Source organism: Cervus elaphus, chromosome 13 (genome assembly GCF_910594005.1).
Source record: "Cervus elaphus chromosome 13, mCerEla1.1, whole genome shotgun sequence".
Taxonomy (NCBI): domain Eukaryota; kingdom Metazoa; phylum Chordata; class Mammalia; order Artiodactyla; family Cervidae; genus Cervus; species Cervus elaphus.
The window spans coordinates 23,136,288-23,150,702 of NC_057827.1; the positions used below are offsets into that span (position 1 = coordinate 23,136,288).

Consider the following 14,415-nt stretch of genomic DNA (forward strand, 5'->3'; position numbering starts at 1 on the left):
AGCCCCCCCCTCCCCCCCCCCAGGACTACTAGAACGAACCATTCCAATATGGAAGGGTGGGCGAAGACCTCCTTAGAAAACTAGGAGAAGGGGGAAGGATTCCCAGTAGACACTAGCAACTATAGTTATTATTGAGCACTTAAGTTGGAATAAAAGTCTTTGATGTACGTTTGATGTGCGTTTGATGTACGTTAGAAAGGGGAATCAGGTGGCGTTTCCCCTGCGCCCTCCTCCACAAGCTCGTGGTGCTGGATCCGCTCCAGCCCCGCCCAGCTCCACGGCCGCCGCGGACGGGAGCTGACTGAGGTCAACTCAAGTCATGCAGGTTGTAAGAAACGCTGGGTCTTGGCTCTTGCGGTCATGGGCTTGGCCGCCGACGACCAGGTAAGGTGGTTACTCATTCCGAGCCTACAGTCACCCGGGAATGCGCTCCTTCCCGTGTCCCATGAACTACTTGGACTCCTGGAGTCCAGTTAGTACTCGCTTAGGCCTGGACCTCCCTGAGCTTTCCTTCTCCGCAGGATCGTGGCCGGAGTGCCGGGCCCCACCATCCACATGAGCGCCCAACAGATGCAGGACGCAGCGGCCAAGCAGGAGGTTGAGAAGGCGGAGACTCCGGCTCCAGCTCCGAGCCGCAGCAGCTTCAGGTAAGGGCCACTTCTGGCCCTCGGGCAACTGGCACCACCTTCCAGGGTCAGAACACCAGTGAATTCCCAACTGTTTGTCACTGTGGAACTTTATGCAGATTAACTTTAGAGCCTCAGCTTTTTCTCTTAAAGTGGAAAGAATACTGAAAGAGGTTGTAAGGATCAGTGAACTTTTGATGAATGCATGGATGTTAAAGGTGTATAATAAATATCACCACTTTTGTTTCCCTCGTGGAATCAGGGTCTCCGATACAAAATGGGGCGGAAGCGGTAGTAAGGTAAAGGTTGTTATGCGCTTTTTAGAGTTGGTCTAAGGTCCAGAGTGGATTTCGTACTCAGCCTCAGCCAGTAACTGGCTTCTTGCTTCCCGCCAGGGACACTGCCTCTGTGTGCCAGTTGTACTTCACATGCATTTAGCAGACGTTTACTAAGAACCTGCTTGGTTCTGAGGGTACAAATGCAGAAGATCATTCCTTCGCACCAGTAGTTCACAGTCAACCAGGAAAGACAAACATGCACACGTTTTCACCATAGTCTGATCAGTAGTTTACTGGAAGTAAGAGCTGGTTGCTTTGAAGTATGAAAGCATGAGTGTCTTAACTCCTGAGGAAATCAGACAAGAGTGCCAGGAAAATAATGTGATGCTAAGACCTGAATTGAATGGGAGTTCAGCTGGAAAAGATGAAAGGTCATTTTATGCAAAGCTAACAGTCTGTGTAAGGCACGCAGTATGAATGTTGTGTAGTCAGGTGTGTGTGTGATGGTAGATGAGGCCAGCAGGGTGAGAAGGAATCAGAATGCTAAGAGCCTTATCTGTAGATAATGAGCAGTCTAAAACCGTTGGCCTAAACAACTGGAAAGATAGAGTTGTCATTAATCTGTAGGAGCTTGGATTTGTGTGTTTAAGATATTTGATTAACATCCAAGTGGAGATACAATATTGGCTATTAGAGATGAAGTTCAAGGGACAGATGTCAGTCAGACATAGACATTTGGAAGACTCATCATGTAGATGATGTTTAAAACCATAAGATACAGTCTGGCTTTTACTCACTCCCCACTGTGGTCAGTGGGGAGCTGCCAAAGGAATTGAATCAAAGATTGTGTTGTGGTCACTCAACAATGTCAAACACTGTTCAGGGTGTTGGGGACACATCAATGACCAAACACACAAAAAATCCCCGCCCCGGTGAAACTTAAATTCAAGTGGATAGGGGACAGTAAATAGAAAATAAGAAAAAGAAGTATGACAGATTATAAGAGTGTGTCTAGTGTCTGAGCAAGAAGGCCACAGTGGAGTGAGAAGTAAAAATGAGCAGTGAGGACAAGAGGGTGAGGGGTGCGTCAGGCATGCAGGGTTACATCCTGTTGTCCGTTATGGGCCATTGTGACGACTTCACTTTATTCTGAGAGAAATGGGAAGTCACTGGAGAATTCTAAATGGAGGGTTGACATGCTCATGCTTACATTTTAAAGGGTCCCTTTGGCCACTGCATTGATATTAAACTGTAGGAGAGCTAGGCTGGAAGATGGGAGAAGTCTCCTAAGCAATCAGAAGACTACTGAGATAATCTCAGTGAGAAGCGATGCTGGCAGGGACCAGAGTGGCAGCTGCAGAGATTGTATAAATGGTCAGACAGATGCACTTAGAAGGTGGAGCCAACAGAATTTGTTAATGTAAGGTATGAGAAAAGGAGAGAGCTGAAGGGACATTCTAAAATGTGTGGCCTGAACAACTGGAAAGATAGAGTTGTCGTGAAGATGGGGAAGACTACAGGAGCTTGAATTATAGATTTGAGATGTTTAATTAACATCCAAGTAGAGATACAATATTCGCGATTAGAAATGGAATTGAGGGCACAGATCTGAATTAGACGTACACATTTGGAAGACTCATTCCATAGATGATTTCTTTTTTCCCTACATGGCTTTTGAGATTTTAATTCCCCAATTAGGGATTGAACTGAGGGCCCCTGGCAATGAGAGCACCAAGGAATTCCCTAGATGATGTCTAAAATAATAAAATACAAGATCATCAAGAGAGAAAGGGTAGATAAAGTGAAGGAGAGGTCTAAGGACTGAACCCTGGAGCCTCTGGCCTTTGGGGAGATTTGGGGAGCTGAGGAGGAATCAGCAGAAGAGAAAGAAGGAACTTCCAGAGAAGTACTAAAAAAATCCTGGAGAGACTTTTTTTTTTTCCTGTGATTCAAAAGTAGATCAACTATATCAAATGCTGCTGATATGATTGACTGGTCCATAGACTGATGACCAAACTGCTCGTAGGACTTAATATTGTGAATTTGTGGTGACCTTGAGTAGGGCACATTTGGTGGAGTATGAGGGGCTAAGGTTTGAATGGTGTGGGTTCAGGGAGAATAGAAGACAGGAAGAAGCAGCAGGTATGGTCAGTCCTTTAAGGTGGGTAGAGAAACGGGCAGGAGCTCAAGGAGGCTTTGGCATCCAGGGGCTTCTGTTTGGTTTTAGACTGGGGAGATGACTGCATGTTTTGCCGATGGGAATGATGCAGTGGAGAGGGGGAAGAATGCCGATGCTGGAGCAGGAACGTTGCCGGAGTGCTGTCCTTGAGGGGCGGACACACAAGTGGAGCGTCATCACCGGAGACAAGGCAGAGATTGGGGGCACAGCTGTTCAGTAGTGGGAGCTGAAGGAAAACCTGATTGCTTCTATTTCTTTGTGAAGGTCATCAGCTGGCAGCGAGGAAGCAGGAAGGAGTTGAAGGTCTGAGGGGACAAAAGAAAGTGCAAACTAGTCATCCAGGACAGTGAACGGGTAATTGAACAGGGGATGCGCTGTGTAATTGCCAGCAGCGCTGAGGGCCCACTTGACGCTGGAAGTCATTAAAGTAAACCAGCAGTTCTCAGCCTGGGGCCTCTGTGTCTCCAAGGGGACTCTTAGCAACGTCTGAAGACATTTTTAGTTGTCACAGTTTAAGGGCCAGTACCTAGTTGGGTAGAGGCCAGGGATGCTGCTAAACACCCCACAGTGCTCAGGGCAGCCCCCCAGCCAAAGAATCCCCCTGCCCAAAATGTCAATAGTGCTGAGGTCAAGAAACCATGACATGGAGAGAGGACAGGAGGCACTCCTGTGTGTTTTCCTCTGGCCACCTGTGCCGGCTGTTTTCAGTCCCTGTCAGCCGTGTGAAAGGGATGCTGTGTGTGCACACGTGGTTTGAGGATGGGTGTGAAGAGCCAGCAGAGCAGCACCAGAAAGCTTTGTCTTTCCTTTTCCTGGGCTGCCCTGGAGTGAACCACTTGTTCGCTGGACGTGGGAAGCTTAAAAGCTTGATCGTGTCTGCATCCTCAGTTAAATGGTTCAAGCTCTAGATCCTTTCTGGTTTGAAAATCTTGCCCTGTTAAAGGCATAATGGTGGCGTGTTCAGACTTCAGAAGGCTTAAGTGTTTGACCTGCAAGTCCGTAGAAGAAATCATTAATGGGGAACTTATAAGGTTTTGAACATTAATGTCATCTCAGAGCCTCATACTCTGTCCAAGGAGATCCCAAGGACAGAGGAGCCTGGCAGGCTGTAGTCCATGGGACCGCAGAGAGTCCGACTTGACTGAGTGACTGAATATCTCAGTGCGTAACTGATAAGCTGGCAACCTGCCGAGATGCTAGGTCATCTCTAAGATCAGGCAGAGCAGGAAAGAATACGCTTGTAACTCCTGAATACCCAACCAGGTTACAGTTTTGTTTTGTTAAATATCTCCAGGAAAGCCAGTGGAGAGGATGGTGCTCAGATAATAGTATTCCCTGGATTAGAACCCACTGTAGTTCAGGTGGCTGAGCAGGTACAGACATGGATCTGATCTGTGCATGAGGGCAGAGTGCAGCAGCAGGTTTGCTTGAGTCTGGAATTAAAAAAACGCAGGTGGTGAGCAAAACTCTGAACCAAGGTAAAGCCCCTCGGCCCAAGGCCTGGCTTCCCTGTCCCCCTATCAGTACTGTTTCTCCACCTGAAATGAAAAGTCCTGAGCAAGAGATAGCCAGAGGACAGAGGAGACTGGGGGATGGGGGGCGGGGAGTCTTCAACTCAGCAGTGTCTGGACCAGTGTGCTGAACCCCTGAGTTCACATCTGACTCACCTAGGCTACTTCAGAAATGGATTCTCAAGTCCCATCCAGAAATCTAGGGCAGAATGGAAGCATCAGAGTCACATGGTCCTGCCATTCAGCCAACCCTGATATCCACTGGTCTTCGTAGGGGCTGGCAAGTTGGCCCCTACCCACCCACCTGTGGCCAGTTGACTGATTTTTATAAATAGAACTTTAGTGGAACATAGGCACACCTATTAACTCACTGTTGTCTGTGGATGTTTCTGCACCTTAGTAGCAAAGTTGTGTAGTTGCAACAGAAGCAACATGGCCAGCAAAGCCTAAAATATTTACCCTCTGGCCCTTGACAGAAAAAGTTTGCAGGCCTCCACTCTAGGGGATACTGGATTTTTTTTTTTTTTAACAATAATGATCTTTATAAGTATCATTAAGTTTATTTTGTCTTTGAAAGATAGTCAAGGTATCTGTGGTTGATACAGCAAGAAATAGAGGTTTGACTTAACTTTTTAAATAATTTTATTTATTTATTTTATTATTTATTTTTGGCTATACTAGGTCTTTGTTGCTACATGGGCTTTTCTCTTGTTGCTACTGTCTAGTTGCCATGTGGAGGCTTCTTGTTGCAGTGGTTTCTCTTGTTGTGGAGCACAGGCTCTAGGGTGTTCAGACTTCTGTAGTTGTGGCTCCTGGGCTCTGGAGCACAGGCTCAATAGTTGGGGCACACGGGTTTAGTTGCCCCGAGACATGTGGGATCCTCCCAGATCAGAGATCAAACCTGTGTCTCCTGCACTGGCAGGCGGATTCTTCACTACTGAGTTACCAGGGAAGCCCATGTTTTTTTTAATTGCAGAAGGAATAGTACCCCACGTCCAAGGTAAGAGAAACCCAAGTAAGACGGTAGGTGTTGTGAGGGGGCATCAGAGGGCAGACACACTAAAACCATAATCACAGAAAATTAGCCAATCTGATCACAGGACCACAGCCTTGTCTAACTCAGTGAAACTAAGACATGCCGTGTGGGGCCACCCAAGACGGCCGGGTCACGGTGGAGAGGTCTGACAGAATGTGGTCCACTGGAGAGGGAATGGCAAACCACTTCAGTATTATTGCCTTGAGAACCCCATGAGCAGTATGAAAAGGCAAAGTGATAGGATACTGAAAGAGGAACTCCCCAGGTCAGTAGGTGCCCAATATGCTACTGGAGATCAGTGGAGAAATAACTGCAGAAAGAATGAAGGGATGGAGCCAAAGCAAAAACAATACCCAGTTGTGGAAGTGACTGGTGATAGAAGCAAGGCCCAATGCCGTAAAGAGCAATATTGCATAGGAACCTGGAATGTTAGGTCCATGAATCAAGGCAAATTGGAAGTGGTCAAACAGGAGATGGCAAGAGTGAATGTCAACATTCTAGGAATCAGTGAACTAAAATGGACTGGAATGGGTGAATTTAACTCAGATGACCATTATATCTACTATTGCGGGCAGGAATCCCTTAGAAGAAATGGAGTAGCCATCATGGTCAACAAAAAGAGTCTGAAATGCAGTACTTGGATGCAATCTCAAAAACGACAGAATGATCTCTGTTCATTTCCAAGGCAAACCATTCAATATCACAGTAATCCAAGCCTATGCCCCAAGCAGTAATGCTGAAGTTGAACGGTTCCATGAAGACCTACAAGACCTTTTAGAACACCCCCCAAAAATGTTCTTTTCATTATAGGGGACTGGAACACAAAAGTAGGAAGTCACGAAACACCTGGAGTAACAGGCAAATTTGGCCTTGGAGTACGGAATGAAGCAGGGCAAAGACTACTAGAGTTTTGCCAAGAGAACGCACTGGTCATAGCAAACACCCTCTTCCAACAACACAGGAGAAGACTCTACACATGGACATCACCAGATGATCAACACCGAAATCAGATTGATTATATTCTTTGCAGCCAAAGATGCAGAAGCTCTATACAAGACCAGGAGCTGACTGTGGCTCAGATCATGAACTCCTTATTGCCAAATTCAGACTTAAATTGAAGAAAGTGGGGAAAACCCCTGGACCATTCAGGTGTGACCTAAATCAAATCCCTTATGATTGTACAGTGGAAGTGAGAAATAGATTTAAGGGACTAGATTTGATAGACAGAGTGCCTGATGAACTATGGACGGAGGTTCGTGACATTGTACAGGAGACAGGGATCAAGACCATCCCCATGGAAAAGAAATGCGAAAAAGTAAAATGGCTGTCTGAGGAGGCCTTACAAATAGCTGTGAAAAGAAGAGAAGCGAAAAGCAAAGGAGAAAAGGAAAGATATTCCCATTTGAATGCAGAGTTCCAAAGAATAGCCAGGAGAGATAAGAAAGCCTTCCTCAGTGATCAGTGCAAAGAAATAGAGGAAAACAACAGAATGGGAAAGACTAGAGATCTCTTCAAGAAAATTAGAGATACCGAGGGAACATTCCATGCAAAGATGGGTTCTATAAAGGACAGAAATGGTATGGACCTAACAGAAGCAGAAGATATTAAGAAGAGGTGGCAAGAATACACAGAAGAACTGTACAAAAAAGATCTTCACAACCCAGATAATCACAATGGTGTGATCACTCACCTAGAGCCAGACATCCTGGAATGTGAAGTCAAGTGGGCCTTAGAAAGCACCACTATGAACAAAGCTAGTGGAGGTGGTGGAATTCCAGTTGAGCTATTTCAAATCCTGAAAGATGATGCTGTGAAAGTGCTGCACTCAATATGCCAGCAAATTTGGAAAACTCAGCAGTGGCCACAGGACTGGAAAAGGTCAGTTTTCATTCCAATCCCAAAGAAAGGCAATGCCAAAGAATGCTCAAACTACCACACAATTGCACTCATCTCACACGCTAGTAAAGTAATGCTCAGAATTCTCCAAGCCAGGCTTCAGCAATACGTGAACCGTGAACTTCCAGATGTTCAAGCTGGTTTTAGAAAAGGCAGAGGAACCAGAGATCAAATTGCCAATATCCGCTGGATCATTGAAAAAGCAAGAGAGTTCCAGAAAAACATCTATTTCTGCTTTATTGACTATGCCAAAGCCTTTGACTATGTGGATCACAATTAATTGTGGAAAATTATGAAAGAGATGTGAATACCAGACCACCTGACCTGCCTCTTGAGAAACCTATATGAAGGTCAGGAAGCAACAGTTAGAACTGGACATGGACCAACAGACTGGTTCCAAATAGGAAAAGGAGTACATCAAGGCTATATATTTTCACCCTGCTTATTTAACTTCTATGCAGAGTACATCATGAGAAAGGCTGGGCTGGAAGAAGCACAAGCTGGAATCAAGATTGCCGGGAAAAATATCAATAACTTCAGATATGCAGATGACACCACCCTTACAGCAGAAAGTGAAGAGGAACTAAAAAGCCTCTTGATGAAAGTGAAAGAGGAGAGTGAGAAAGTTGGCTTAAAGCTCAAAGTTCAGAAAATTAAGGTCATGGCATCTGGTCCCATCACTTCATGGGAAATAGATGGGGAGACAGTGGAAACAGTGGCAGACTTTATTTTTTTGGGCTCCAAAATCACTGCAGATGGTGATTGCAGCCATGAAATTAAAAGACGCTTACTCCTTGGAAGGAAAGTTATGACCAGCCTAGACAGCATATTAAAAAACAGAGACATTACTTTGCCAACAAAGGTCCCTCTAGTCAAGGCTGTGGTTTTTCCATTGGTCATGTATGGATGTGAGAGTTGGACTATAAAGAAAGCTGAGCGCCGAAGAATTGATGCCTTTGAACTGTGGTGTTGGAGAAGACTCTTGAGAGTCTCTTGGACTGCAAGGAGATCCAACCAGTCCATCGTAAAGGAGATCAGTCCTGGGTATTCATTGGAAGGACTGATGCTGAAGCTGAAACTCCCAATACTTTGGCCACCTGATGTGAAGAGCTGAGTCATTTGAAATGACCCTGATGCTGGGAAAGACTGAAGGCAGAAGAAGGGGACAACAGCAGATGAGATGGTTGGATGGCATCATCGACTCAATGGACATGAGTTTGGGTAAACTCGAGGAGTTGGTGATGGACAGGGAGGCCTGGCGTGCTGCAGTCCATGGGGTCGCCAAGAGTCAGACACCACTAAGCGGCTGAACTGAACTGAACTGATAGAGGACTGAAAAGAGTGATCTGATTATACTAGAAGAGATAAGGGAGGATGGGGAGTATGTATTAAGTTCTCTTTCCAGCAGAAAGTCATTAGCTGTGTCCAGAGTCAGCAACTCGGGGAAACAGCCACTGAAGGACCGTGTTCACAGATACCGTGTTCTGTCAGCACCAAAAGGGTTGGGGGGCAGCAACCTCAGGAGCAGGTCAGGGCAGAGGGCTGCTGTCTTTTGTTACCAGTTTGTCTATGCTGTTGGCTTTTTTTTTTAAACTACGTGGTTTTTTTTTTTAATTGAAAAACAAATATAAAAACAACTTTACCTAAAATTTTTCTTCTAATTGCAGCATTTACCCTCCAGTTCCAGGACAGGAGAGCTCTCTGAGGTGGGCAGGAAAGAAATTCGAGGAGATCCCAATCGCACACATTAAAGCATCTTACAACAAGTAAGTGGGGCAGGGACTCCTGGGCAGGGCTGGGGTGGAGGCTTCTTTCCCCTGTAGAGGGGCGGGCAAGTCACATGGGTCCTGGTGCACAGCTCCCAGTATTCCTCCCCGTTTGGGGCAATCTCCTCTCTCTTTATAAAGTTGATTCAGAATCAATGGAAGTGTGAACTGGGTGCCCATATCACATTGCTAAAGATTCCTTTGCTATCCTTGGGAATTGTGTTTTCTGGTTCTGCTCCAGAACTAGAGTATATCTTAGGGCCAGAAGGTCTTCCCATGAAAGTGTAGTTGTTAAGTCTTGGTACTGGGGATGGATGATTAGTAAATGAGGGAGATTATTTCAGAATATAGGATTTACTAACAAACTAAGCAAAGAGAAACCTCCAAATAAGGGTCAACTTAAAGTATTTGGCCTTGGTCCACTGTGGACCAGATCTCTGCCTTTGTGGGGCTGAGCGAGGTTGGAAGATTCACGTTCTGTGTGGCTCTCAGATGGTGCCAGGGAAGTTCCCAACTGTGTGTTGGCAGCGGAAAGCTTGCTGACATCAGTGACATCCTCACACACCAGCCCCCACTTAGAGGTGAGGTTGGTATTTGGTCAGCAGTGGCCTGCGAAGCAATTTAGAGAACAGTACAAGAGACGGTGGGTGGTCAGGGCTAGAGGGTGGGGTGCCGGCGAGGTGCCGTAGGACGCATTTCAGCTGTCATCTTACATGCCCAGAGTAGAGCCCCTGGATGTTCCTGTCTTCTCAGGCTGATAAGAGAATAGGTTAGCTTTCTTTGTTTCTTTGCCTTTTTAAAGAGGCCTGCTCTGTAGAGCTCTGTTGAGGTTGTCTCGGGGACAAGCAATTCTCTTGTGCTTCTGTTTGGTGTAGAAGACCCAAGAAGCTGTGGGAGGGAAACGGCGGCCGTAGCCAGGCCCACAGCAGATGGCCCCAGCCCGGGGCTGGCTCCAGCAGGTCACCTTGTAACCACCCTCCACTTCCCCTGCTTGTGAGTTCTCCAGGGCTCTTCAGCCCATGAGACCGGGGGGTGATTAAGGGGGGCGTGGAAAGCAAGTCTAGGGATTTATGGAAGTTATTCTTAGTTTTAATTTAACTTGTTGAAGACTACTTATCTTTTAGAGATATATACTGAAATACAGATAAAATGATGGGTCTAAGATTTGCCTCAAAATAATCCCTTAGTAGGGAGTAGAGGGGTGGAGAAGAAACAAGGTTTATAGATGAAACCAGATTGGATATGAGTTATTAATTGTTGAAGCTGAGTGGTGAGCCCAGGGGAGTTCAGACTTCATTGTATCCACTTTTGAGTATATTTGAAACTTTACCAAGAAAAGTCATTAAAAATTACCCAGTGTGAAAAATTCAGTTTCTTGGTGGGGGTGGGGGGCTGGCAAAGGCCAGAAAGGACTTTGAATCTACTTTAAACATTGTCTGCAGGGAAGGTGCGAGGGGGAAAATACGCCAGCCCTCCTCTGGATGACACTCAGCGCCCTCAAATTATGACACTGGTGTCGGTCAGCTCAAGCTGCTACAACAAAATACCAGACTGGGTGGCTGAAACAGCAGGCGTTATTTGTCACAGTCTGGAGGCCTCAGGTCAGAGATCAGCGTGACAGCGGGGTCGGGTCCTAGAGAGAGCTCTTCTAGGCTGCAGATGGCCAGCTTCTTCTCCTGTCCTCACAGGGTGGAAGAGCCTGCCGAGCCCCCTGGGGTCCTCTGAGGGGCCACTGATGCTCACAAGGGCTCCACCCTCACGACCGCATCGCCTCCCAGAGGCCCCACCTCCCAGAACCATCACATTAGGGGTTCGAATTTTAGCATGAATCTAGGTGGGGGAACACAGACTTTCCATGCCTAATAGCTCCTTGTAGAGTTTGCGACATGTCAGTTTTCAGAGGCTTAGGGGTTGATTCTGACCTTTCCTGACGCCTCCTATAGGAGTTCAAAAAACTCATCTGATAAGCTCAGGGTGGAAGCAGCTAATGGTCTTTTCCTTGCTCACTGGGGCTTGTCTGGGCATAGGTCAGTGCTCTTTCACTCCCCTGAACAGACATCATATTCTGTACACCTCCCCTCCTTCCCCAGCACACAGATCCAGGTGGTCTCAGCCGCTCACCAGCCCCTTGCCCGCGCCTCTTGTGGCACAGAGGGGTTTCGGAATGCCAAGAAGGGCACGGGCATCGCAGCACAGACCGCAGGCATAGCTGCCGCAGCGGTAAGTATCTATGTGTGTATGTGTGTTCTTTCTGGCTCCCTCGGTGCTGGGCTCCCCTTTCTGCACAGCTGATCACTAGAAGATTGTCCTTGCAGTAGCCCTTCAGAAGCAAGAGTTTGCCAACTCTTGTTGGGTCCCCTAACATGAGGGTAGTTAGAAGGAGCAGGGGCCAAGTGCTGAAGTCTCACAAGGCCTCCTGGATTTAAAGACCAGAGGGCTGGGTGGGGTGGGGTTGTGGTGATAGTCCATCTGGAGAAGGTGTGGTGTCGTGAGGACGCATGCAGTACCAGATTGAGCGTGAACTGCTGCAGATCTTTCTGGAAGCAAATTGGCAGTGTGCTGCTGTTAGTGTGTATTTATGGAGTATCTACTATACAAGCTTCCCCTGTGGCTCAGCAGTAAAGAATCCACCTGCAAATGCAGGAGACTCAGGAGATACGAGTTCAGTCCCTCGGTGGGGAAGATCCCTTGCAGAAGGGCATGGCTACCCACTCCAGTATCCTTGCCTGGGAAGTCCCATGGACAGAGGAGCCTGGCGGGGTGTAGTCCATGGGGTCGCAGGGTCGGACACAGCTGAGCAGAGCAGAGCAGATCTGCTACACACCAGATGCTTTATGTTCATTATCTTGAATCCTTGAAGGCCCGCAGTATTACCCCCGTTTTAAGAGTTGGGATTCAGAGTGTGTCACTTGCTCAGAGCCGTGGAGCCAGTCAGGTTCCCTGAACTGACCCCCCAGGTCTGGGCCCAGAGCTTGCACACTATGTCTGCTACAACACAGGCCCCACAAAGGTTCACGCTGCCAAACCCAGAGTGTCTCCTGAAGGAAGACCCTGACCCTCAAACAAAGCTCCATGCCCCGAAATACTGATGGCACTATGTTAGTGATCATTAAAATGCGACCAATGGCCACTACATAGACAGGTTATAAACACTTAAAAAATAATGTCCGTGTAAACAGTGGCTTCCACGTGGTGGGTTGAGTGAGTTCTGTGTGTCTTCTAGACTTCTGTAATAAACCGCCTTTATAATCAAGAAAGCTTTCAACTGTAATGAAAGATTTAAAATGATTAAAGAACACTCTTTAAGAGGGTATTGAGGCTCAGGCAGGAGTCCAGGGATTGTTGTGGTCTGAAATTCTGCATTTATCCACCTGAGAACAATCTGAGCGATGTTTCGCAGTGTCCAGTAGGTGGCAGTGCTGTCCCAGGCGGAAAGGGCCCCCAGCTGACCTCACCGTCTGTGCTGCCCCGCAGCCCTCTGCCCTCCGCTTCCTTCCCTGTCCTCTCCTGTTTGCGTGTGTGGGTGCCTGTCCCCTCGAGCTCATAACCCTGTCACTCCAGGGGGCAGTAGCAAGGGGCAGGGTTGTTGCGGTTCTTTCTCGGGAGCACTAACCACTTGCTGCTCCTCGCCAGAAAGCTACGGGGAAAGGCGTGACCCACGTCCGAGTTGTGGTCAAGGGCCTGGGGCCCGGACGCTTGGTAAGTGACCTCGCTTCTTCACAGCCCAGCCTTGCGTTTCGTCCTTCAGTTAGTGAGGGAGCTGGGGTGGGGGCAGAGGAGGGAGACCGGCCTTCCCTGACAGCTTGAAGTTTGTCTCCGTTGCTTCTGGTCTACTGAGCCTCTCCAGGTGAGCCCTGATAACTTAGCTTCAGTTCCTCAGACACTTACTGGGGTCCCTAGGGGCCTGTCACAGGTGAGTCCCTCGGGACAGGCTCGTGGGTGCGGCAGTGAAGCTTGTGCCCTGGGTGCTGGGAGCCCCTTGGGTGTGATCACCAAAGTGTCCCCAAAGAGGGGACATTTCTACTGATTTCTCAAGAATGACAAGGGACTAGCCAGGTGTGTTTATGAGTTTGGGGGTGAGGGGCACATTCCAAGCAGAGGAAACTACAAAAGCATAATGCTTAAGATGTGTTGAGGTTTACAGTTGTCTCTGTCTTTAGATTGTAAAGTGCAGGGTGGGGCATGGCAGGTGGGACTGGGGACCTGGGCAGCGCTGAGGCCTGGGGGAGGGGTTAGTAGGAAGCCTCTTGGAGGGGATTGGATTGTAGGCGTCAGAGCCAGCGCCTCCCCACCCCCCATCCCTCTCCGAGCCCTGTCTGGACACACCGGGGCATTGTCTCTGGTCCATGCCATCCTCCTGTTCCTCCTGCTCCTTCCAGTCTGCCATCAAGGGCCTGACCATGGGGGGCCTGGAAGTGATCTCAATCACAGACAACACCCCCATCCCACACAACGGCTGCCGCCCCAGGAAGGCACGGAGGCTGTGAGGGCCAGGAATCCTGCACCCGCACCCAACATCAAGTCCTGCCTCCAGCTGGGCCTCGTGGGAAGCGCGCTGTCCAAACTCTCCAGGCAGGGCTTGTTGAAACCCTTGGACAGTAAGGAAGAGCTTCACTTCCTCACTCGGTGGCCTTTGCTTGTTCCTCTGACTGGAGAGCAGTGTGGCCAGAACTGAGGCCGTGCCTCTCTTGGACACGAGGGGAGTTAAAGGGCAGCTTGACCCAGATTCCCGGTAGTAAATGCTGCTTCTCTTCTGAAAAAATAAAATTATTTCCACCATCTGTAGTAATTTGTGAGTTTTTGGTTCTTTTTTTTTTTTTTGCTTCCAGCATTACAGACCTAAACCTCCCCCCAGTTCCTGAAAACAAGACTGAATTGAGACGAGACCCTCAATGAACGGAGTAAGATGTAAATATGGGCAACTAAGCACCAGACACCTTCCTCTTTGGCTTCAAATATTTCCTCTTTAGCCCCTAAACCAAGGTTTCCAGAGCTCTTTAGCAACTTTTCTTATTAACTTGTAATTTGACCCCAAACTGAGAGGTTTTTGCCCCCTACCTCTGGAGTATTCTGATAGTTGGTTTCACTGTTAATGGAAATGTCTAAAGTTAGCCCTAACAATA

General features: G+C 47.8%; 1 protein-coding gene across 2 annotated transcripts; it reads left to right on the forward strand.

Moving 5' to 3' along the window:
- The first annotated feature begins 51 nt into the window (after positions 1-51).
- On the forward strand, positions 52-14,071 carry MRPS11 (mitochondrial ribosomal protein S11). Of its 2 annotated transcripts, XM_043921788.1 has the most exons (7): positions 52-384; positions 522-647; positions 9,194-9,292; positions 10,168-10,285; positions 11,383-11,512; positions 12,926-12,991; positions 13,672-14,071. In XM_043921788.1, exons 1-7 carry the CDS (start codon positions 320-322, stop codon positions 13,965-13,967), a joined length of 900 nt encoding a protein of 299 aa, XP_043777723.1. In that variant the 5' UTR covers positions 52-319; the 3' UTR covers positions 13,968-14,071. The 2 variants fall into 2 exon arrangements, with proteins under 2 accessions (XP_043777723.1, XP_043777724.1); XM_043921789.1 differs by lacking the exon at positions 10,168-10,285 and having other exon boundaries at positions 64-384.
- Positions 14,072-14,415: the final 344 nt, after the last annotated feature.

Bases quoted from the DNA above. Each gene is read 5' to 3' on its own strand.
- MRPS11 (XM_043921788.1), top strand. From the start codon at position 320: ATGCAGGTTGTAAGAAACGCTGGGTCTTGGCTCTTGCGGTCATGGGCT. The intron at 648-9,193 runs GTAAGGGCCACT...TTCTAATTGCAG, and splicing joins CCGAGCCGCAGCAGCTTCAG to CATTTACCCTCCAGTTCCAG. The intron at 11,513-12,925 runs GTAAGTATCTAT...GCTCCTCGCCAG, and splicing joins CAGGCATAGCTGCCGCAGCG to AAAGCTACGGGGAAAGGCGT.